Raw genomic sequence first — 23,920 nt, 5'->3', positions numbered from 1 at the left:
ACAGCATTTGTACATGCTATCATACAGCGCTAAGGGTTATTTGCAGGTGTATAAGTCAGTATATAGAGGGGTTATATGCAGTTATATTCAAACAAATGGATATATATATATATAAATATAGAATATAATATAAATATGGGTATATACAGCACTGTGGTACTTGCTATCATACAGAGTATATGGGTATACTATAGTATGAGGTGGGCAGTACAGATCTATCATACAGAGTATATGGGTAGACTATAGTATGAGGTGGGCAGTTCAGATCTGAGATCTGTGTGACGCACATAATCCTGAGAGTGAGAACCTATCATGGTCGCTATTGGCCAGCTGGCCACACTGTCATCCAGGAAATGCTAAGTGCTAATGTGAAACTTGTATTATAAGTTGATACATCTAGTGATCTATGCATGAAAACTATATTTATTTTAAGAGAATCTCTTAGTTATAAGACGATTGTGTAAACTAAGAAGTGTTGTGTTTAGATGAAACAGGTTTTTGGCAAAAAGACGCGTTCATAGATCAGAATCAGATCAGAATCGGAAAGGTCTTTATTGCCAAGTGGTTTACACATACAAGGAGTTTGATTTGGTTTTGTGCGACATTAACAGACAGACAATTACGGTCGAATAAAATAAAAGGTTGAATAAGATAACATGGAATATAAACTAAATAAAAATAGAAGTAGAATAGAATTATAAAATAGGTCAGGGCTGTACAATTGTGCACGATGTGGTTGAGTCTATACACTAACTAGAATAAAAATGTCATTCTGCCATTCACAAAACAGTGTCAGGGTTATACAGTATGTTGTCAGGTTTCTTTTAGCACTACCGAATCTCAGAATATCTGAGAAACCCACCTGGCGGTCGGTTGGCGTAGCGGAGATTGCGCTCGTCACCAATGCAAGAGGCTGCGGAGTCAGCATTGCCTGCGGCTTGGGCCGGTCGTCATACTAACTCGTTTGGCTGAGTTAGCGGGAGGGAAGTCGTGGGTGGGAATCTGGCGTTGTGGACAGCGACGCCTACAGGTCAGGTCTGGGCGCCTGCTCAGCGAAAGGCAGGAAATGGTGAAGGCAGCGTGACCTCCCACACGTTACGCTTCACCAATCAGAGTCCTCGCTGCCAGGTGAAAAAAGAGCCACTGGCTGTCTCCGCATGTGTCGGAGGAAGCATGTGGTGGACTTCAGGGTTCCCTTGTACCGACCAGTAGGAGGAACATGCGCACAACAACCAGGTAGGGGAGGGGGGGAATTGGCATAACGACTAAATTGGGATGGGGAGAAAAATAGAAAAAAAAATCAGGCGGAGAAAAAGAGGATAAAAAAAATATATATATCTGAGAAACCCAAAGTAGTTATGGGCGACAGTGGCTCAGGTGGTAGAGCGGTCGTCTGGTAGTCGGAAAGTTCGCGGTTTGATTCCCACTCCTCGGGAATTCGCCCCCGCCATTGGTGTGTGAATGTGTGAGTGAATGGGTGTGTGAGTGAATGTGAGGAACAAAATGTTGTGCTTTGGATGAAATCGCTATATATAAATGCACCATTTACCATTTAGTTAAAGGGGCATATATATAATATAAAAAATAATATATTTGTACTCTTACCCGGAGTAGTCTATCCATCCAGATGGGTTTGGTGAGATTTGCAGGGATTTGGAGATATCTGTTGTCTGCCTTCACTCCTTCACTACGGAGCTGAATGGCACTGGGTTTGTGGCGCTCAAAGCACCACCAACAAAAGCGACGTCTCTACCGAGAAATAATGTCACGATTTCCGATAATCCACAACGTTGTTGTGAGCAGGTTAATTTAGGAACTATATTCTACCAACGTACAGCCGCCACATATTATTATTCATAACAAGGTCTGTGGATTACCTCGAGTAACCATGTCATGCTTTCTGTTGATGAGTTTTTCAAATGTATTCCTTTGGTGCTTTGAGTGCTACAAGCCATTCAGCTCTGTTGTACTGGAGTGCCTGCAGATATCTCTACAGCAGATATCTCTACAGCAGATATCTCTACAGCAGATATCTCTACAGCAGATATCTCTACAGCAGATATCTCTACAGCAGATATCTCTACGGCAGGTATCTCTACAGCAGATATCTCTACAGCAGATATCTCTACAGCAGATATCTCTACAGCAGATATCTCTACGGCAGATATCTCTACGGCAGGTATCTCTACAGCAGATATCTCTACAGCAGGTATCTCTACAGCAGGTATCTCTACAGCAGATATCTCTACAGCAGGTATCTCTACAGCAGGTATCTCTACAGCAGATATCTCTACAGCAGGTATATCAATCATCAATGGAGGCCGACACACGTATTCCAATACACATCTCACTACACCCTGCGCATTTATAATCGCGGGAGGGGGGTCTGGTCTTTTGTGTGTAACCTGGACTCGCAATGGATAGGTTTGTTGTCAGAAGCGTTGCTGGTTGGCCGCGATGAAATGGGCTCTGCGCATAACCGGCTGCTATAGGGAGGTGTAGTGGTTACGTCATTGCCGTTTTTCGTGTTCCACCCTCTGTCCAACCCAATGCATTTCCCCATTGCCCATTTCTAAATCGTCTCGTTTAAAACAAATAAAGCATTAACATTGGTATGGTGTACCTTTCTGTGCTTATTCATCCACAATCGATAGCTCAACATGAAAATATTCGCAATTAATCATTAAAAAAAATTGCGTAAAATTTATTTCAACCAAAAATGCTTAAACAATAATGTTAGTGATATAAGGGAACTCATTTTGGGCGGCTACGTGGCGTAGTGGGCAAGGCGCTCGCCATGAAATGCTGGAGACGCTGGGCTCGTCAGTTCGAGCCCAGCGCTCCACATTGCTTTCAGTTTAGCTGGTCGTCCGTACTAATACACATTGGCCGTATTAGGGGGTGGGAAACTGATGGGTGGGGATCGGGCATTGTGGACAGCGACTACTACAGGTCGGTTGGTGCGCCTGCACAGTAGAATCAGGAAGTGTCGGGGGCAGTGTGAGCCTCCCACGCGTTACTCCTCGCCACTGAGAGATCGAGCTGCGCAGGTGAAAAGATGCGACTGCTGTTACCTCAAGTACCGGAGGGGACTTGTGCTATGTATGACTTAGTCCACATTGCAGCCGGCTTGTGGGAGGCAAGAAACAGCGTCCGTGACAGGGGAGGGTTGAATTGGATGATACGAAATTGGGATGGGAGAAAATATAGAAAATGGGAGAAAAAGTGGACCAAAAAAAAAGAAGGGAACTCATTTTGTGCAAAAGTGGAAAGTTTTTCAAATTCCATGCGGCAGAATTGTTACAATAGCCGATAATCCATTTTCCTATAGGCGTCGCTGTCCACATATCATGACAATAGTAGGGATATACAAGGAACATACACATATAATGGTGTAGTAAAATGTCAACTACACAACGTGTGTGTGTGAAACACTGGAGCTAATCTACATACGATGTCATTGAGCACCCACACTCCGTATGATGCAATTACACGTTGCAACACATATATTGCAACAATCGTTGAAAACAATGGTGGTATGGAGCTGCACTGGGTAGGGAGGAGTTAGGGTGATAGGATTATAGGCAGCTATTAAAGCCACTTCAGACTGACCAGCTCAGTTTAATAAATCTCCCTACTGAGGACTACTATTAGTTGGATGATTGTTTTGGACTCTCAGTTTAAATTCTGGGTTAAAAGGTAATACTATTATTATATATCTGTAATACTTTATTACAAAAAGAATATGGATATGTGACTGGGAGTTAACCTCCATCCTCTTTGGCCTCTACCACAGTGATCACTAGCTTACTAGTAGATGGCCTTACATAGAGACACGACTGCTGAGGAGAACTAACCTTTGCACTGTCTTCTACTATCATGCACTTTGCTACTGAATAATCTTCCTTGTCTATATTACTACCTACTGTACTAATAATGTCTCTACTACTCTGCACTCATCACTGCAGCAGCCACGTTTAAAGACTGTTTGGTGAACATTGTTACTCAGCTGATAGAGTCGTACCCTTCCTGCTGACCTGTCGTACAGAACTTGTGAGTTGCTTTGGATAAAAGCGTTCAGCTAAATGACTAAATGTAAATTACATTTTGATTAGATTCCAATGTATTGTCATTATGCAGCACATAATGTTGGGAATCCAATCAGAGTGCAGATGTAGCAGTAGTATGGTGCAATATACAATGTACAAGTGATTAAACTGGGTACAAGATATACAAATTAGTACTACTGAGTGTAGTGCTAATTTGTATAGTGAATGAAATATCCCTTTAAAGTTTAAAGTAACTGCAAAGTAAAATCATTTAAGGTTGCTTAGTTTTTTTTTCTTTTTTTCCCTTTCTCTTTTTCCCCCCTTTCTTTTTCCATCTTTCTCCCATCCCAATGTTAGTCGTTATGCCAATTCCCAATCTCCTACCTGGTCGTTGCATGCTCATTGCTCTGCCCCCTACCGTCGGTCTGGGAGGGGGCGGAGACTATCGCATGCTTCCTCCGACACATGTGTAGCCAGCCCACCGCTTCTTTTCACCTGGCAGCGCGGACTCTCACTGGGGGAGTGTAACGTGTGGAAGGATCACACTACCTCTCCCAGGACCCGACCTTGCTGTGCAGGCGCCCCGACCGATCTGTAGGCGTTGCTGTTTTTACAACGACCAGGACCCACCGTCGCCGGCTTCCCACCCGCTAACACTGCCAATCGTGTCCGTATGGACGGTCGGCCAAGCCGGAGGCACCACAGCCGGATTCGATCCCACTGTCTCTGTGGTGGTAGACAGACGAAAGTGCTCAGGTCGCAAAACAAATGTCTAACTCGCCTGCCATTACGTTGCGTTCTCAAAAGCGAAACTGACCCTGAAAACGAAACGAAAATACCCCTGTGTGTAACCACAGCCTTAGTCCGCTGCGCTACCCGGCCGCAAGGTTGCATTCGTTTACCAACATAGAAATTATAAAAATGTGCGTGACTCATTTATAAGCATTTATTGAAGATAATATATTGAACAGAAATATATAATATATATATTATTTTCAACACTTAGTTCATGTGTTTTGGACACACGGAAGGAAGCAGTGGATGTACTCTTCCTGGAGACTCCCCCCTGGAACGGCCCGGTCTGGAACGGGAGGATTTGCCCTTTAATCCCGTGGTATAAAGAAAAGCGACCATCATGGTGTCTCTGTCCAGAACACACGAGGAAGCCGTGACCTTTTTTTTCCCCTTTCCGACAGAAGGGGAAGTAATGTTCGCCGGCGTCGTGCTCTACAATGACATTCCTCCTCGAGAGAGGAAACCCCTTGTGCCACTGAGTAGCATGACATTTCATAGAATGTGTCGTGTGTGTGCGTGTGTGTGTGTGTCGTGTGTGAGAGTGTGTGTGTGTGTGTGTTTCCCCACCCCCACTCACAGTGCCTTGATAATTCAGTGGGTTAGAGTGGCTGCTTCCTGGAACTCCCCTTTCAAGTGGCTTTGCGTTGTGTGTCCAACCCTCCCCCAATTGTGATGTAACTGCTGACTGCATACTGTGGGTGTGTCCTTCTCTCTCTCTCTCTCTCTTTCTCTCTGCCTCTCTCTCTCGCTCTCTCTCTCTCTCTCTCTCTCTCTCTGCCTCTCTCTCTCTCTCTCTCTCTCTCTCTCTCTCTCTCTACCACTCTCTCTCTCTCTGTGTCCCTCCCTCCCTTCTAGCTCGTCCGGTTGAACCCAGCAGCCAGCCTGCGGGAGGGGAGGAGACGAGCGCGGCTTCTCCTGCCGAGGAAGGAGACATGGGGAACAGTCAGAAGAAGCCCCACGGCGGCGGGGGGGCGCACAGCGGCGGCGACCCCCACGCGCCCTGGAGGGGACGGGGCGGCAGCAGCAGCGCGGACAAGTACAGGCCGGCGCAGGACTCCCCCGGCGGCCGGGCCACCAACGGCACCGGCAAGAAGAGCAACAACAAGGGCTCGGCGGCGCCGTCGTCCGTTCAGGCGGATCAAAGCGGCGGCGGCTCTCCCAAGGGACCGGCTCCTCCGAGCGGCGCCGTGAACCTCGACGCCCCCTGCGGTGCCCTGCCCCCGCCCCTGGCGCGGTTGAAGAACGAGGGCAACCTGCTCTTTAAGAACGGACAGTTCGGCGACGCGCTGGGGAAATACTCGCTGGCGATCACCGGCTTCACAGACTCAGGTAGGAGCCGGGCGGTCTTCATGTGTGTTGTTGTTGTTGTTGTTGTCGTCGTCATCTTGGACGGTCTGCTAGTTGGTTCAGGACAGTGACATTGTGTGTGTGTGTGTGTGTGTGTGTGTGTGTGTGTGTGTGTGTGTGTGTGTGTGTGTGTGTGTGTGTGTGTGTGTGTGTGTGTGTGTGTGTGTGTGTGTGTGTGTGTGTGTGTGTGTGTGTGTGTGTGTGTGTGTGTGTGTGTGTGTGTGTGTGTGTGTGTGTGTGTGTGTGTGTGTGTGTGTGTGTGTGTGTGTGTGTGTGTGTGTGTGTGTGTGTGTGTGTGTGTGTGTGTGTGTGTGTGTGTGTGTGTGTGTATATATATATATCTGGAAGTGTGATACGGTCTGCTGCTGTTACTTAAAGCTGCCATTACAGCCAAACACAGGCCTGTCATTTAAGTTACAGATGCACTCGCACGTCATTTGAACGAGCCGTCATGGTGTTTCACACAGTCTGCTGCGGTGAGAAGAACCGACACTTTATCCTCATCATGGCTTCATCATCACAGAGCGACAGGAATCCTTTGTTATTGTCGCAGTGTTTACCTATAGTCACTAGTGTGATATATATATATATATATATATACACACAGATACAGCCTAACCAATGCTGTCGTGATGAAGCCTTACACAATGTAGAGAGAGAGAGGGAGATGATGATGATTATTATTTCCCGGCTACATGCCGTGTTGTACCTGGAGAGGCAGAGCGTTGTTGCGTCACAGTGCGTCTGTCATCGTGGTGTGTTTCTGTTTTAGCCTCAGCCGCCTGCCGGCGTTAAGCCTCTCAGCTCAGGTCCCTGTGTGTCACGTGACGCCCCCCCGCCTGCCCACTCACCCACTGTGAGGCCGGAGCTCTGTGCTGCAGCTGTAAATCTCTCTCCGTGCAGAGAGGGAGAGGGGGGGGCAGGGAGAGGGGGGGGGAGGGGGTGAGGGAGATAGAGAGGGGGCGAGAGAGAGGAACTGCTGCACGTCATGTTCACCCACCTACATTCTCATTTCCTATCAATTCAATTCAATTCAAATGGCTTTATTGGCACGACGCAACTTGTACATATTGCCAAAGCAAATGATTAATAACATAAGCATGGATTACAAAACACATATTAATGTCATAGTACATACAGAAATTATCATCATAAAATAGAACATAAAATATTACGGCATAAACATGTCAGGTGACTGTCACTCACTGTCCCTCAGTCTATGGCAGGCAGCAACATAGGCTGCTGCTAGCTCACAGCTTGTTGAGTCCTCCCCTAGTAGGACTGGTTTCCTGTATCTGGTAGTGCAAGAAAACCTTTTGTTATTAGTTAAACATTTTTTAAATGCGTTTCTCTAATATATTTGTATTTTTCACATTTGGTGAGGAAGTGCAACTCAGTTTCAGGCTCACTGAGGATGCAATGACAGCACAGCATTTGCTCTGCAGGAAGCCAGGTTTTCCTGTGCCTCCCCTTTTCAACAGCGAGGCTGTGCTCACTCAGTCTGTATTTTGTCAAGGTTCTTTTTAGTTGTTGATCAGTCACCATGCTCAAATAATCTGCTATGGTGTACTGTCGATTTAGAGCCAGATAGCACTGTACCTCTCTCTCTCTCTCATCATGTACAGTACCTCTCTCTCATCATGTACAGTACCTCTCTCTCTCTCATCATGTACAGTATCTCTCTCTCTCATCATGTACAGTACCTCTCTCTCTCTCTCTCTCATCATGTACAGTACCTCTCTCTCTCATCATGTACAGTACCTCTCTCTCTCATCATGTACAGTACCTCTCTCTCTCTCTCATCATGTACAGTATCTCTCTCTCTCATCATGTACAGTACCTCTCTCTCTCATCATGCACAGTACCTCGCTCTCTCTCATCATGTACAGTACCTCTCTCTCTCTCTCTCTCATCATGTACAGTACCTCTCTCTCTCTCATCATGTACAGTACCTCTCTCTCATCATGTACAGTACCTCTCTCTCTCTCTCATCATGTACAGTACCTCTCTCTCTCTCTCATCATGTACAGTACCGCTCTCTCTCATCATGTACAGTACCTCTCTCTCTCTCTCATCATGTACAGTACCTCTCTCTCTCTCATCATGTACAGTACCTATCTCTCTCTCATCATGTACAGTACCTCTCTCTCTCTCATCATGTACAGTACCTCTCTCTCTCTCTCATCATGTACAGTACCTCTCTCTCTCTCATCATGTACAGTACCTATCTCTCTCTCATCATGTACAGTACCTATCTCTCTCTCATCATGTACAGTACCTCTCTCTCTCTCATCATGTACAGTACCTCTCTCTCTCATCATGTACAGTACCTTTCTCTCTCTCATGTACAGTACCTCTCTCTCTCATCATGTACAGTACCTCTTTCTCTCTCTCATCATGTACAGTACCTCTCTCTCTCTCTCATCATGTACAGTACTTCTCTCTCTCTCTCATCATGTACAGTACCTCTCTCTCTCATCATGTACAGTACCTCTCTCTCGTCATGTACAGTACCTCTCTCTCTCATCATGTACAGTACCTCTCTCTCATCATGTACAGTACCTCTCTCTCTCTCATCATGTACAGTACCTCTCTCTCTCTCTCATCATGTACAGTACCCCTCTCTCTCTCTCATCATGTACAGTACCTCTCTCTCTCTCATCATGTACAGTACCCCTCTCTCTCTCTCATCATGTACAGTACCTCTCTCTCTCTCATCATGTACAGTACCTCTCTCTCTCTCTCATGTACAGTACCTCTCTCTCTCTCATCATGTACAGTGCCTCTCTCTCTCTCTCATCATGTACAGTACCTCTCTCTCTCTCATCATGTACAGTACCTCTCTCTCTCATCATGTACAGTACCTCTCTCTCTCATCATGTACAGTATCTCTCTCTCATCATGTACAGTACCTCTCTCTCTCATCATGTACAGTACCTCTCTCTCTCTCATCATGTACAGTACCTCTCTCTCTCTCTCTCATCATGTACAGTACCTCTCTCTCTCATCATGTACAGTACCTCTCTCTCTCTCATCATGTACAGTACCTCTCTCTCTCTCTCTCTCATCATGTACAGTACCTCTCTCTCTCTCTCTCATCATGTACAGTACCTCTCTCTCTCTCATGTACAGTACCTCTCTCTCTCTCTCATGTACAGTACCTCTCTCTCTCTCTCATCATGTACAGTACCTCTCTCTCTCTCTCATCATGTACAGTACCTCTCTCTCTCTCTCTCATCATGTACAGTACATCTCTCTCTCTCATATCATGTACAGTACCTCTCTCTCTCTCTCTCATCATGTACAGTACGTTGCTTACTCTGCCCCCCTGCTGTGTTAAACTGACTGAACATAATCCAGTGAATTTCATCATCTGTCTACTGTAGGGCCACCAATAATACAGATTATTAAAGTGTACTGTAGTGGATCCATGCAAAGGAATAGATTTATACAATACCGTCATCGACGATATACAGATTGTACAATAACCCTTTTTGTTTTTCTTTATTAGATTAATATCATGCTTTTCCAATGTTGTTGTACCTACTGTACCAATGGCAAGAAATTTGGCATTTTATTTTGAAAGGGGTTACCATGGTTACAGGCAGCCATGTTGGAGAAAGAAAAGAAAAAACTACACTGTGCAAGGAAATTAATTCTGTGCAAGGCCTCTATTTAATTAGGATAGAATGTGTCTGAACGCTGGAGTGGGTGTTGGTCAACAGCTTCTTCCTCGTTGGTTATATCAGTGTAGCCTCCTAGACTCTTCGGTTAGAGAGGGTTTAGCACCATAGAGGAAGAAGAGACCGTCTAATATATGACATGACTGTAATGTTAGGTGGTAATAGTTCTGTAATGTTAGGTGGTAATAGTTCTGTAATGTTAGGTGGTAATAGTTCTGTAATGTTAGGTGGTAATAGTTCTGTAATGTTAGGTGGAAATAGTTCTGTAATGTTAGATGGTAATAGTTCTGTAATGTTAGGTGGTAATAGTTCTGTAATGTTAGGTGGTAATAGTTCTGTAATGTTAGATGGTAATAGTTCTGTAATGTTAGATGGTAATAGTTCTGTAATGTTAGGTGGTAATAGTTCTGTAATGTTAGATGGTAATAGTTCTGTAATGTTAGGTGGTAATAGTTCTGTAATGTTAGGTGGTAATAGTTCTGTAATGTTAGATGGTAATAGTTCTGTAATGTTAGGTGGTAATAGTTCTGTAATGTTAGATGGTAATAGTTCTGTAATGTTAGGTGGTAATAGTTCTGTAATGTTAGATGGTAATAGTTCTGTAATGTTAGGTGGTAATAGTTCTGTAATGTTAGGTGGTAATAGTTCTGTAATGTTAGATGGTAATAGTTCTGTAATGTTAGGTGGTAATAGTTCTGTAATGTTAGGTGGTAATAGTTCTGTAATGTTAGATGGTAATAGTTCTGTAATGTTAGGTGGTAATAGTTCTGTAATGTTAGATGGTAATAGTTCTGTAATGTTAGGTGGTAATAGTTCTGTAATGTTAGATGGTAATAGTTCTGTAATGTTAGATGGTAATAGTTCTGTAATGTTAGATGGTAATAGTTCTGTAATGTTAGATGGTAATAGTTCTGTAATGTTAGATGGTAATAGTTCTGTAATGTTAGGTGGTAATAGTTCTGTAATGTTAGGTGGTAATAGTTCTGTAATGTTAGATGGTAATAGTTCTGTAATGTTAGGTGGTAATAGTTCTGTAATGTTAGGTGGTAATAGTTCTGTAATGTTAGATGGTAATAGTTCTGTAATGTTAGGTGGTAATAGTTCTGTAATGTTAGATGGTAATAGTTCTGTAATGTTAGATGGTAATAGTTCTGTAATGTTAGATGGTAGTGTGGTGGGAATAGCATACTTTGCAAAGTACAGTTTTCTGGTCATTGTCAGACGTCTTCTACAACCAAACAACAGAAGTACCCCCCCCCCTCCCCCCTTTATGTACAGGTTCCTCGTGCCCCCTCCCCCCTTTAGGTACAGGTTCCTCATGCCGTCTTGGTTGCTGTGGCTTGAGTCCTGTTCTGTCTCTGAGTGTTGCGGGGAGTTCCCTTCTGCGTCACGCTCCTCCATGTTTGTTATTCGAGCCCACATGTAGAGAGGATGTAAAGCAGGGTCTGAATGTCGTGAAACACTGCCGTAAAGCAGTCCTGCGGCTTCTTTGTAACCATGGGCGATGGAAACAATAGAGGGAAATATTTTTCAATAGAAACGACCCTAATCGCCAGATGTCCGTTACATACAGTATCTCAGCGGGCTCCACAGATCACAGGCCGCATCACAATGGAACAGCACGCCCAACCTTAACCCTCCCCTGCGGAGAGAGAGGAACTCAGGAGGGCAAGAGAGACCCCTCCAACCCAAGTCTCCACTCTGTATCACAGTCCACCGCCATCCATGCTGTTCTTAATCTCATGTATATGGGGCAGATGTACTGTAGCCCCAAACATAGTCTAATCTGGGCAGTGGGCATGACTACTGAACACTAGTCATACTAACACACTGAACACTAGTCGTACTGCTGTGCATAGCCTAGTGCAGCGGTTCTCAAACTACGGGTTGCGACCCAAAGTGGGGTCGCAGGTAGGTGACAGTGGGGTCGCGCATTGGCAAACAAATTTAAACTCCGATCGAGTTTTCCACCCGGCAGCTGTGTGTATTTGCCATGTCTCGCTCCTTCATCAACGGAGGCTGACGCACAGTATTCCAATACACATCTCACTACACCCTGCGCAGGTATAATCACGGGAGGGGGGTCTGGTCTTTTGTGTGTAACCTGGACTCGCGTCAGAAGCGGTGCCGGTTGGTCGCAATGAAATGGGCTCTGCGCATAACCAACTGCTATACCACACAGGTGGCTATCTCGAGGCAGAGTATTAAATCGCCTTTTTTAACTCCTGAGAAGAAGTGCAGATTTTCCTTGCAGACAAAAACAACAACCCATTGGCAGAGAAATGTGCTGATAATGAGCTGGATTACGAAACTCCGTTAGTGACACTCCAGGTTAATCAGCGGAGATTTTGGGGTAATTCGTCTTTCGTGTGACGAGCTACTGAAAGTCAAGTTCACTGGACAGGCCCTCGCAAAGTTCTGGATATCAGTCCGGAACGAGTACCCAGTGTTGTGTAATGCTGCGCTGGGAAAGGTTGTCCCCTTCTCATTAATACCTCGGTGAGGCCGGATTTTCAGAGTAGCTGTAGCAGCGGATCTCTGCCAAAGCGCACGTGAGCGCATTTTCTTTTCATGTTCTGGCAACATATTTAGGCTAAATATGCCTCGTTTTATAAATGTGTATACAGAAACAATTCCATTGAATATTTATTTTTGTATCTACTTTTTCTCCTCCTTTTTCTGTGATTTTTCTCCCATCCCAATTTCCTCTCGTGGCAATTCTCCCTCCCCTGCTGTCTTGATCGTTGCTCGCATGTGCCCCCCACTGGTCGGTCGTAGGGAGGGTAGATAGATACTATCGCATGTCCCCTCCGATACATGCGGAGTCAGCCCGCCACTTCTTTTCACCTGCCAGCGCGGACTCTTATTGGCATGTTGTAACGTGTGGGAGGCTCACACTACCCTCGCCATCTCCCGTCCTCGCTGTGCAGGCGACCCTGACCGACCTGTAGGAGTCGCTATTTACAACAATCAGATTACCACCCCATCGACTCCCCTCCCGCTGACTCTGCCAATCGAGCCAGTATGACGGCTGGCCCAAGCCGGAGGCAACGCTGACAGCCGGATTCTATACCAGTGTCTCTCGCGTTGGTGACGAGCGCAATGTCCGCTGCGCCACCCAGCCTCCATTATTCCATTGCTTTTGCTGATAATATTCATTCATTTCATTGATAACATAGTGCTGTAATAAATATGCATGATCCAAGTTCAACGACGTGTGCTTTTATTTTGATATTCCTTATTTCCGAGTTGAAATTACGCGATACATTAAGTGTGGGGTCGCCAAAGAAAATCCTAAATAAAATGGGGTTGTGGTATAAAAAAGTTTGAGAACCCCTGGCCTAGTGTATAGCCTAGCCCTAGTGTATAGCTGTGTACAGCATAGTGTATAGCTGTGTATAGCCTACTGTATAGCTGTGTATAGCCTACTGTATAGCTGTGTATAGCCTAGTGCAGGGGTCCCCAACCTTTTTTTTTTTTTTTTTTTTTTTATTGTTCTTTTTCCCCCTCCATTTTCCTCCGATTTTCTCCCATCCCAATGTTAGTCGTATGCCAATTCCCAGTCCCTTCCTGGTCGCTGCGCTTTACCCCCCACAGTCAGATCATTTGGGAGAGTGGAGGCTACCACGTGCTTCCTCCGACACACGTCCAGCCAATCACCGCTTCTTTTCACCTGGCAGCGCGGATTCTCACTGAGAGGGCGTAGCGTGTGGAAGGATCACACTATCCCACTCAGGTCCTATCCGCGCTTAGCAGGCGCCCCGACCAAACTGTAGGAGTCGCTGTTTACAACGACCCGGACCCACCCCGCCAGCTTCTCCCACCCTCTAATACAGCCAATTGTATCAGTGCAGACGGCCAGCCAAGCTGGTGACAACCCCGGAGCTGTGAGCTGGATTCGAACAGGCGAACCAAGCTCACAGCTCCGGGGCTGGTGACGAACGCAATCTCCGCTCGACCACCTAACCGCCGTTGGTCCCCAACCTTTTTTGAACCAAGATCTACTTTTTAATTTACCACCTAGCCGAGAGCTACCAGCCAAAATTGTATATTGTAAGCCGTCATTTGAGGCTTTATAAAAGCAGCATAATGAACACAAATCTGTCAGTGCCGAGTCCGACCTCATCTTAAATAACAAACAGCATTGCTTGTTGTAGTTAACAAGGAGAGGCAGAGTTGATTTTTTTTATCTAATTTTATTAATCGAGATCTACTTGAAACCAGCCCGCGATCTACCTGTCGATCGCGATCGACTGGTTGGGCACCACTGGCCTAGTGTATAGCTGTATGTGAAATGTGGTTGGACACAGGCACTTCCTCTTCCTTCAGTCCTCTGTATCTTACAGTATCTTCATGTGTGGTTCCCTGAAGGGCTGGAAGAAATTATGTCTGTGTTTCTGGCAGAGAGTGGGGTGAGATCAACACAGTCGGCAGCATCACAACATCACTGTAAACGCAACACACAAGAAGCACTACAGGCTTGTGTCACTAACCCTGACCCCTCACTACAGGCTTGTGTCACTAACCCTGACCCCTCACTACAGGCTTGTGTCACTAACCCTGACCCCTCACTACAGGCTTGTGTCACTAACCCTGACCCCTCACTACAGGCTTGTGTCACTAACCCTGACCCCTCACTACAGGCTTGTGTCACTAACCCTGACCCCTCACTACAGGCTTGTGTCACTAACCCTGACCCCTCACTACAGGCTTGTGTCACTAACCCTGACCCCTCACTACAGGCTTGTGTCACTAACCCTGACCCCTCACTACAGGCTTGTGTCACTAACCCTGACCCCTCACTACAGGCTTGTGTCACTAACCCTGACCCCTCACTACAGGCTTGTGTCACTAACCCTGACCCCTCACTACAGGCTTGTGTCACTAACCCTGACCCCTCACTACAGGCTTGTGTCACTAACCCTGACCCCTCACTACAGGCTTGTGTCACTAACCCTGACCCCTCACTACAGGCTTGTGTCACTAACCCTGACCCCTCACTACAGGCAATGTGTCCTTTATTTAAATCTTTTCTCAGAGTCTCCGTTTCCCCAATTGTTCCCAAGGAGAAGAGAGCAAACTCACAATGAGGTTACAATTTATTTGTGGTGGGCCTCCTCTGTGATATTACGGTGGACCACCACAAATAAATATATTGTAGGCTGTGTATATGGGGAACACTGTGCTATGGTGTACAGTAGGGCTGACCTCGACTAGTCGACTAATCGATCGAAAGGAGCCGTAGTCGACTGCCAAAAAAAATTAAAAAGATTATAATTTTTTTATTAATTAATTAAAGTAATTTTTTTTTATCATTCTTTCCAAAAGCAACGAGGCCTAGAGAAGCGTGGCTAACGCAAAATGGTGCGCATACCAGCGAGGCTAACTGCCTAAGAAAACCGGCACAGAGGCACTGAAAGAGGATTTCACACTAGACAATATCAAGATGTATCCATCAGTGGACCAATTGCCTGCTTTCGCAGAGGACAAGAAGCCTTCAGTCGACTTCTTCACACATTAAGCAGCACCCCCCACAGCCCAAATGGAATGACCACCCCCCCCCCCACAAATCCTTAGTCGGGGACATGGCCTAGTATACAGTAATATACTTTTCACAATACAGTGAAACCTTATTGTCACGGGTCGGGAGGACACACATAACACATAACATACATCAAAACATGATACACATTAAAGGCATGATAACAAAGACAATACACATAAGTAGACAATCCAGCCTAATCCTCTGCCTACTGAAAGCTGCTATCCGCTTAAAAAAAAAAAAACGTAACCAAAAAGAGCCAGATGCCGCTGAACCTGTGAAGTGGACCCTGTGACCCTGTGACCCTGTGACCGGTGTTCGGAGAGCGAGAAGAGATAATGTACAGCAGCTGACGACGTGCTCCTTGAACTCTGAGCAATGGCTGTGTGTGAGCGCCGCAGTGCATGCGGTTCAGCCAGCGCTAGTGCAGTGGCATTTCCAAAAGGTGAACTATTTATGTAGGTGTGCAGCTGAAAGCGTCCTGGCTGGGGCCTTTTGTGAGTCTGAAGTCCAACGAAAGGTAGACGTGTTTATCTCTGGGCTCTGCGACCTATTACGCCTGAGGGCTCGCAGACACCGCGACGGAGATGGTATCGATGGCAGAGTGCTTCATTGATGAGAGATGGTACGTGATGCCAGAGCACATGGGAACTTGTCATGACGGAAGCTCTCGTGTGTGTGTGTGTGTATGGCAGATTTAAACCGGTGCACACACACATACTCCTACACAGACTGCTAAACACCTGTCTCTACACCTGTACGTCACAGCCTGCTATAAACACCTCTGTCTCTATTCCTGTACATCACAGCCTGCTAAACACCTCTGTCTCTACTCCTGTACATCACAGCCTGCTAAACACCTCTGTCTCTACACCTGTACGTCACAGCCTGCTATAAACACCTCTGTCTCTACACCTGTACGTCACAGCCTGCTATAAACACCTCTGTCTCTACACCTGTACATCACAGCCTGCTATAAACACCTCTGTCTCTACACCTGTACGTCACAGCCTGCTATAAACACCTCTGTCTCTACACCTGTACATCACAGCCTGCTATAAACACCTCTGTCTCTACACCTGTACGTCACAGCCTGCTATAAACACCTCTGTCTCTACACCTGTACATCACAGCCTGCTATAAACACCTCTGTCTCTACACCTGTACATCACAGCCTGCTATAAACACCTCTGTCTCTACACCTGTACGTCACAGCCTGCTATAAACACCTCTGTCTCTACGCCTGTACGTCACAGCCTGCTAAACACCTCTGTCTCTACGCCTGTACGTCACAGCCTGCTAAACACCTCTGTCTCTACGCCTGTACGTCACAGCCTGCTATAAACACCTCTGTCTCTACACCTGTACATCACAGCCTGCTATAAACACCTCTGTCTCTACGCCTGTACGTCACAGCCTGCTATAAACACCTCTGTCTCTACACCTGTACGTCACAGCCTGCTAAACACCTCTGTCTCTACACCTGTACGTCACAGCCTGCTAAACACCTCTGTCTCTACGCCTGTACATCACAGCCTGCTAAACACCTCTGTCTCTCTACGCCTGTACGTCACAGCCTGCTAAACACCTCTGTCTCTCTACGCCTGATCAGATAGTTTGAAAGGAAATGCATCTATTACGCTGAACTGGGTACTGTGTACAGAGTATCACTAATAATAACCAAAGATTAAGCTTGCCTGCCTGAACATTATGCAGCGGTGGGTTATGCAGCGATGTTGTATGTAGTTAGAAAAGTAGACAGACTATAGTTTTGTCTTTACTGCGTGAGGAAACCATACCTTTTATGGCTGCGTTCATCGTCGTTTCCATGGACACGTGAATAAACAAGGCTGCACAAAAATGTCATTATTTTACGCGTTTGGGGCAGAGGTGTTTGACAGTGGAATGTCGTCCAGCTCTCTGCGTAGGAGCGCTCTGTGCGCATTGACGACCTCAGCTCTGATTAGGCGTGGCTCAAACCAGGTGTGAAAGTCAACCCACTAATAGTGACTCAAATGGCCACTTTGTTGAGACACAACAGAAGCCTATCATGGCAACACACACATGCACACGCGCGCACACACACACACACACACACACACACACAACACCAGAGGGAGCTCCACAAATCATGTTAAACCCAGATTCGGCTCAAATAAGGGACTAAACACGTTTCGCAATTATGCCACATCAATGTGGAACGCCCTACCCAAAGCTGTAAAGGAATGTGGATCACTACCCACTTTCAAAACCTCTCTCAAGGGACACCTACGGGAGACTGCAATTCAACACTGGCCCCTGTAAATATCCTAACCCAACCCCCTCCAATGTACAGTCATTTACCTAGTATGGTTTTGTCAATAGTTCAATGTACAATTGTGTTTGTTTGTACAGTGTCTCCTCCCCCCCCCCCCTCAATGTACAGTGTTACTTGTTTATACAGTGTGCCCCCCGCCCCCCCCCCCCCCCCCCAACCACCTCCAATGTAAATTACCCAGTATGGTTGTCAATATCCCAATGTACCCAACCCCCCCCCACCCAACCTCCTCCAATGTACAGTTTCTACGTCAAATGTATATACTCCCTTTTCTTGACTCCTTCTGTATCACAAACAGTACTGTATTTGCAAATCTGGTATGTCATAAATGTATAGATGTAGCAGTACTGACTATCTGTATGTCTGTCATGTATGTCATATATGTCTATATGAATTGAAAATGGGGGACCCTGATGGAAACAAGACAAACGTCTTTCTCAGGTCTGCATCCCCTTAACAATTGTATGTATTGAGCCGTACTGTATTGTACCCATTCTGCAATCTGTTAAATAAAGTTTTCATTCATTCACACACACACACACACACACACACACACACACACACACACACACACACACACACACACACACACACACACACACACACACAGCTTTTCCAGGCATTGACATTATGACAAAGGCCAGACAGACATTCCAATTGGAATCTCTGTCCTCATCTGACACCACGACCACACTGTTGTGGTGTTTCTACTCGCCCAGGGCGGAGCGCATTAAACAACCAGTCGTTTATCCACTGAGCATAATACGCCATTCACGACACGCCAGGGCTTTTTGCTTTGAAGCCCTTCATCATGTGAAGAGGCTTTTCAGAGGCCCCTGGATGGGCCATCACTTTAAGCGTTCACAACTTCTCAGTTCCTGTGTTTCGGTCTTTCACGGAATGTTTAGAACGCCCGTTTGTCCTCCATGTTGGAAGAAACAGCTGTTGCTATGTGTGTTGATGTATGGGAAATGTATAAAAGAAAATTAAATAATTTGGTGTCTTGATGATATAAGATATTCCTTTATTTTCAGTCAGCATGGGGGAGGGGCGTACATGTATGGGCAGGGTAATAGAAGAAATACATAAATATGGGCAATAAAATCTGTCATCTGAAAAATAAACAGTAGTGATACCTCAAGGGAGAGTAGTATTTTCTTCAGTATTCTTCTATGTTCAGACAGTAGAAAGCCAGAGAGGGAAGTACAGGAGAGACGTATCTAGTAGGATTTGATCCTATAGCCTCTATATAGGATCAAATACAGAAACACATACTCCTGTTGGTCTATAGTTTAGTCACCTACCCATGACCCCACTTTGGGTCACGTCACGACCCGTAGTTTGAGAACCGCTGCTATAGACCAACAAGAGTATGTGTTGTTGTAATGTATCCTATAGACCAACAGGGCTATGTGTTGTAATCAATGTATCCTATAGACCAGGGGTTCTCAAACTTTTATACCACAACCCCATTTTATTTAGGATTTGTTTTTTTGCGACCCCACACTTAACACTTTGAGTGCCGGGACCCGTCTTTAGACGTCTTTGCTGGCCATGCTAAAGTTGCCGGAGGACGCGTTACGTCGTCCTTATATCAATATTTCAAAAATCTGCGATCGGATTCATATGTCCCCTCCGCTGGCCTGAGATCCACCAGCAGGACCCACTGAGCTCTCTGGCGGTTCAGGAGCGCCATCTGGTGGCCGATCGGCGCAATCGCCAAACAGGATGTTGAATAGAGGTTGTCATGACGACCGTAGTACTTCCGGGCGCTCGCTATAGTTCATAGGACTCTGGCTCGTCACGCTACACGGTGATCGATTGGCAATAACTCGATAAACAACATGATTTGGACGTATATACCATTATACAAGCTGGAGATGGACCGGGTAAAAATATATCCCATAATGATAAGATTTCTACTCGAGGATGATCGCCCAACGGCGCGCAGAGACTGGGGTGAGTTTCAGCGTGTAACGTTACCGTCTTCGATACTAACTGCTATTATCAACATTTGACCCACATTAGATGATTGGTATAACGCTGCCCACGGAATTATAAACGCCCCCTCGCCCATCCGGTCAACATCAGATGACGTGTAGTAACTTCTAGAAGTACGTCTAGTTGGAATTTTTTATATCGCGCTGATTGCCATCAAACTGTATTTCATCATCAATATAATGCATTTGGGGCTATATATCACGTTCTGGAGAAAGCTGCAGAAAGAGATGAAAACATACTTATACATTAGACCATACTTTACTATGAATATGTGAATGAAAAAGTTTAACATTGCTACACAATGAACAATACATATAGGACTTTGAATGGGCCCTAATAATGGCAATGTAGCAATAGAATTTAAAAAGTTATAGCCCTGCAAAGAAGGGGACTTTCTCCATAGACAAATAGCGCTGGCAATCTATGGTATATCATGAATTTAACCTTAGGCAGCCAAAGTGTTAAAAGGAATATAAAAATAAAAGCACACGTTTTGAAAATGAAATTACAGCACTATGTTATCAATGAAATTAATGAATATTATCAACAAAAGCAATGGAATTGCTTCTGTATACACATTTATAAAACAAGGCATATTTAGCCAAAATATGTTGCCAGAACATGAAAAGAAAATGCGCTCACGTGCGCTTTGGCAGAGATCCGCTTCTACTCTGAAAATCCGCCCTCACAGAGATATGTTGATGTGAAGGGGACACGCTTTTATCAGCGCAGCATTACACAACACTGGGTACTCGTTCCGGACTGATATCCAGAACTTTGCGAGGGCCTGTCCAGTGAACTTGACTTTCAGTAGCTTGTCACACGAAAGATCATTGAGCGCCTCCTGCATTCTGTTCCTACAACAAGCCATCAAGCTGAGTAAATACCCCCAAATCTCCGCTGATTATCCTGGAGCGCCACTAACGGAGTTTCCAGCTCATTATCAGCACATTTCTCTGCCAATGTGTTGTTTTTGTCTGCAAGGAAAATCTGCGCTTCTTCTCCGAGTTAACAAAGGCGAATACTCTGCCACCTCACTTCAGTATGGTATAGGGAGGTGTAGTCTGACGTCACTGGTTGTTCCACCCGTATAGGGATTTATCATTGGGAAAATGGATTATCGGCTATTGTAACAATTCTGCCGAATGGAATTTGAAAAACTTTCCACTTTTGCACAAAATGAGTTCCCTTCTTTTTTTTTTATCCACTTTTTCTCCCATTTTCTATATTTTCTCCCATCCCAATTTCGTATCATCCAATTCAACCCTCCCCTGTCACGGACGCTGTTTCTTGCCTCCCACAAGCCGGCTGCAATGTGGACTAAGTCATACATAGCACAAGTCCCCTCCGGTACTTGAGGTAACAGCAGTCGCATCTTTTCACCTGCGCAGCTCGATCTCTCAGTGGCGAGGAGTAACTCGTGGGAGGCTCATGCTGCCCCCGACACTTCCTGATTCTACTGTGCAGGCGCACCAACCGACCTGTAGGAGTCGCTGTCCACAATGCCCGATCCCCACCCATCAGTTTCCCACCCCCTAATACGGCCAATGTGTATTAGTACGGACGACCAGCTAAACTGAAAGCAAATGTGGAGCGCTGGGCTCGAACTGACGAGCCCAGCGTCTCCAGCATTTCATGGCGAGGGCCTTGCCCACTACGCCACGTAGCCGCCCAAAATGAGTTCCCTTATATCACTAACATTATTGTTTAAGCATTTTTGGTTGAAATAAATTTTACGCAATTTTTTTTAATGATTAATTGCGAATATTTTCATGTTGAGCTATCGATTGTGGATGAATAAGCACAGAAAGGTACACCATACCAATGTTAATGCTTTATTTGTTTTAAACGAGACGATTTAGAAATGGGCAATGGGGAAATGCATTGGGTTGGACAGAGGGTGGAACACGAAAAACGGCAATGACGTAACCACTACACCTCCCTATAGCAGCCGGTTATGCGCAGAGCCCATTTCATCGCGGCCAACCAGCAACGCTTCTGACAACAAACCTATCCATTGCGAGTCCAGGTTACACACAAAAGACCAGACCCCCCTCCCGCGATTATAAATGCGCAGGGTGTAGTGAGATGTGTATTGGAATACGTGTGTCGGCCTCCATTGATGAAGGGGCGAGACCTGGCAAATACACACAGCTGCTGGGTAGGGCTGCACGATTTTGGGAAATAATCGAATTGCGATTTTTCTGACAGATATTGCGATTGCGATTAAATTTGTGATTATAATAAAATAAAAAATTAAGCAGCCCCACAGAGGTTTATTGTAAAATGCGCCTTGCATCTGGCCTACGCGGTGGGTCTGTTCGGGACACAGAGCCTGAAAATGTTTCTTTTTACCTGGGAATCGATACCGGTACCCAACGGTACCTTTTTTTCTGTACTTTACTCTCCCTCTCTGAAACTTCACAACACACAATCTAAAACCCCTCACCTCCCTCTCCCAAACTGTTCCTACAACAATAACAACAACTTGCAAAGGAGATCTTGTATCTCAATGGGACTTCCTGGTTAAATTAAAAAAAAAATTAAAATTGTGATTTGCTAATTGCATAATTTAAAATCGATTAATCGTTCAGCCCTACTGTAGTTTTGAGAACCGCTGCTATAGACCAACAGGTCTATGTGTTGTAATTTATCTATAGACCAACAGGGCTATGTGTTGTAATGTATAGACCAACAGGGTATGTGTTGTAATTTATCTATAGACCAACAGGGTATGTGTTGTAATTTATCTATAGACCAACAGGGGTATGTGTTGTAATTTATCTATAGACCAACAGGGGTATGTGTTGTAATTTATCTATATACCAACAGGGGTATGTGTTGTAATTTATCCTATAGACCAACAGGTAGGGCTGGGCGATATGGCCTAAATATGATATCACGATATTTTCTGACCTTTCGGCGATACGCATCACGATGTTTTTCTTTTTTTCCCCCAAACAATTCATTATGAGGCTTACCATGACAGTATTTGAGTTTGCAAGCTAACATTAAAGACAAAATAAAATACCCATGCATTTAGCATTTTTATATTATATATTAGATTTAGATTATTGGATTATTAGATTATATATTGCATATATTTAGCAATGAGATATTATATGATTTAGATACGGAATATGATGAATTGAAAATGGGGGACCCTGATGTAAACAAGACGAAAGTCTTTCTCTGGTCTGCATCCTCCAGTCCACTGTTGACTGTTGTTGTATTGAGCTGTACTGTATTGTACCTATGCTGCAATCTGTTAATAACGTTTATATTCATTCAGTCGGCAAACAGAATCATTTTGATTGACAGTCGCGTCTGCCAATTACGTCACATCGCTTGCACCCGCCCTGCTGTTCTTAGCACCAATCGGCAAGCGCGTATTAATTTTTTACTTCCGCTATTGGAGAGCTCAATGAAAACAACAATGGCAGCGGTAGCTCGCCGCGGCCGACTTTTACCTTTTAGCTCTGCAGAATGACTAAACGACTGGAGGCATAATGATTTTACTGCAACGGATGTTATAATAAAAGCATTTCCATACATCTGTCTGATTGAAAACGTTATTAACAGACCGCAGAATGGGCACAACGGAGTCAGCACGGGCTGAGATATGAACGGCTAATGCTTGCTATATCTAGGTCGACCTCGGTCGTTGCTATGTAAATACGCTGATGTTATTGAAAGTGTAACTATATAACGTTAATGCCACAAAACGAATGCCTTTGTTATCATAAGTAGTAACTTTTGATGCAGTAGTGTGTGTGTGGGGCGGCGCTGTTCAAAAGTGTCAACGTGTGGACCAGATTGACGCAACACAAGCCTCTTGGGCAAAACATCACGATATCCACGATACGTTTAAAAAGTGTATCGTTAATGAACTGTACCCGATATTTATATAATATCGTCATATCGCCCAGCCCTACCAACAGGGGTATGTGTTGTAATGTATCTATAGACCAACAGGGTATGTGTTGTAATGTATCTATAGACCAACAGGGGGTATGTGTTGTAATTGATCCTATAGACCAGTGGTCACCAACCCGTCGATCTTGATCGACTGGTCGATCTTTGAGACTGTCCCTGTAGATCTTTCCATGAAAAAAAAAAAAAAAAATATCTTACCCTGAGAGTCCACATTACAGTTCTACTTTTGTTTTGATGTGAAAAGTGATGC

General features: G+C 45.1%; 1 protein-coding gene across 2 annotated transcripts in view; it reads left to right on the top strand.

The window, feature by feature from the left end:
- Positions 1–23,920, top strand: part of spag1b (sperm associated antigen 1b) — an 88,633-nt gene that overhangs the window by 21,149 nt on the left and 43,564 nt on the right. For both annotated transcript variants that reach the window (XM_084336528.1, XM_084336529.1), the window contains exon 12: positions 5,700–6,173. In XM_084336528.1, the coding sequence (XP_084192654.1) occupies positions 5,700–6,173 (474 nt within the window). The remainder of the gene's footprint in view (positions 1–5,699; positions 6,174–23,920) is intronic.

This window comes from Notolepis coatsorum (assembly GCF_963971535.1).
Source record: "Notolepis coatsorum genome assembly, chromosome: 19".
Lineage (NCBI taxonomy): Eukaryota > Metazoa > Chordata > Actinopteri > Aulopiformes > Paralepididae > Notolepis > Notolepis coatsorum.
Note: the sequence above shows the minus strand (reverse complement) of the source record. Positions and strands in the feature narration are given on the sequence as shown.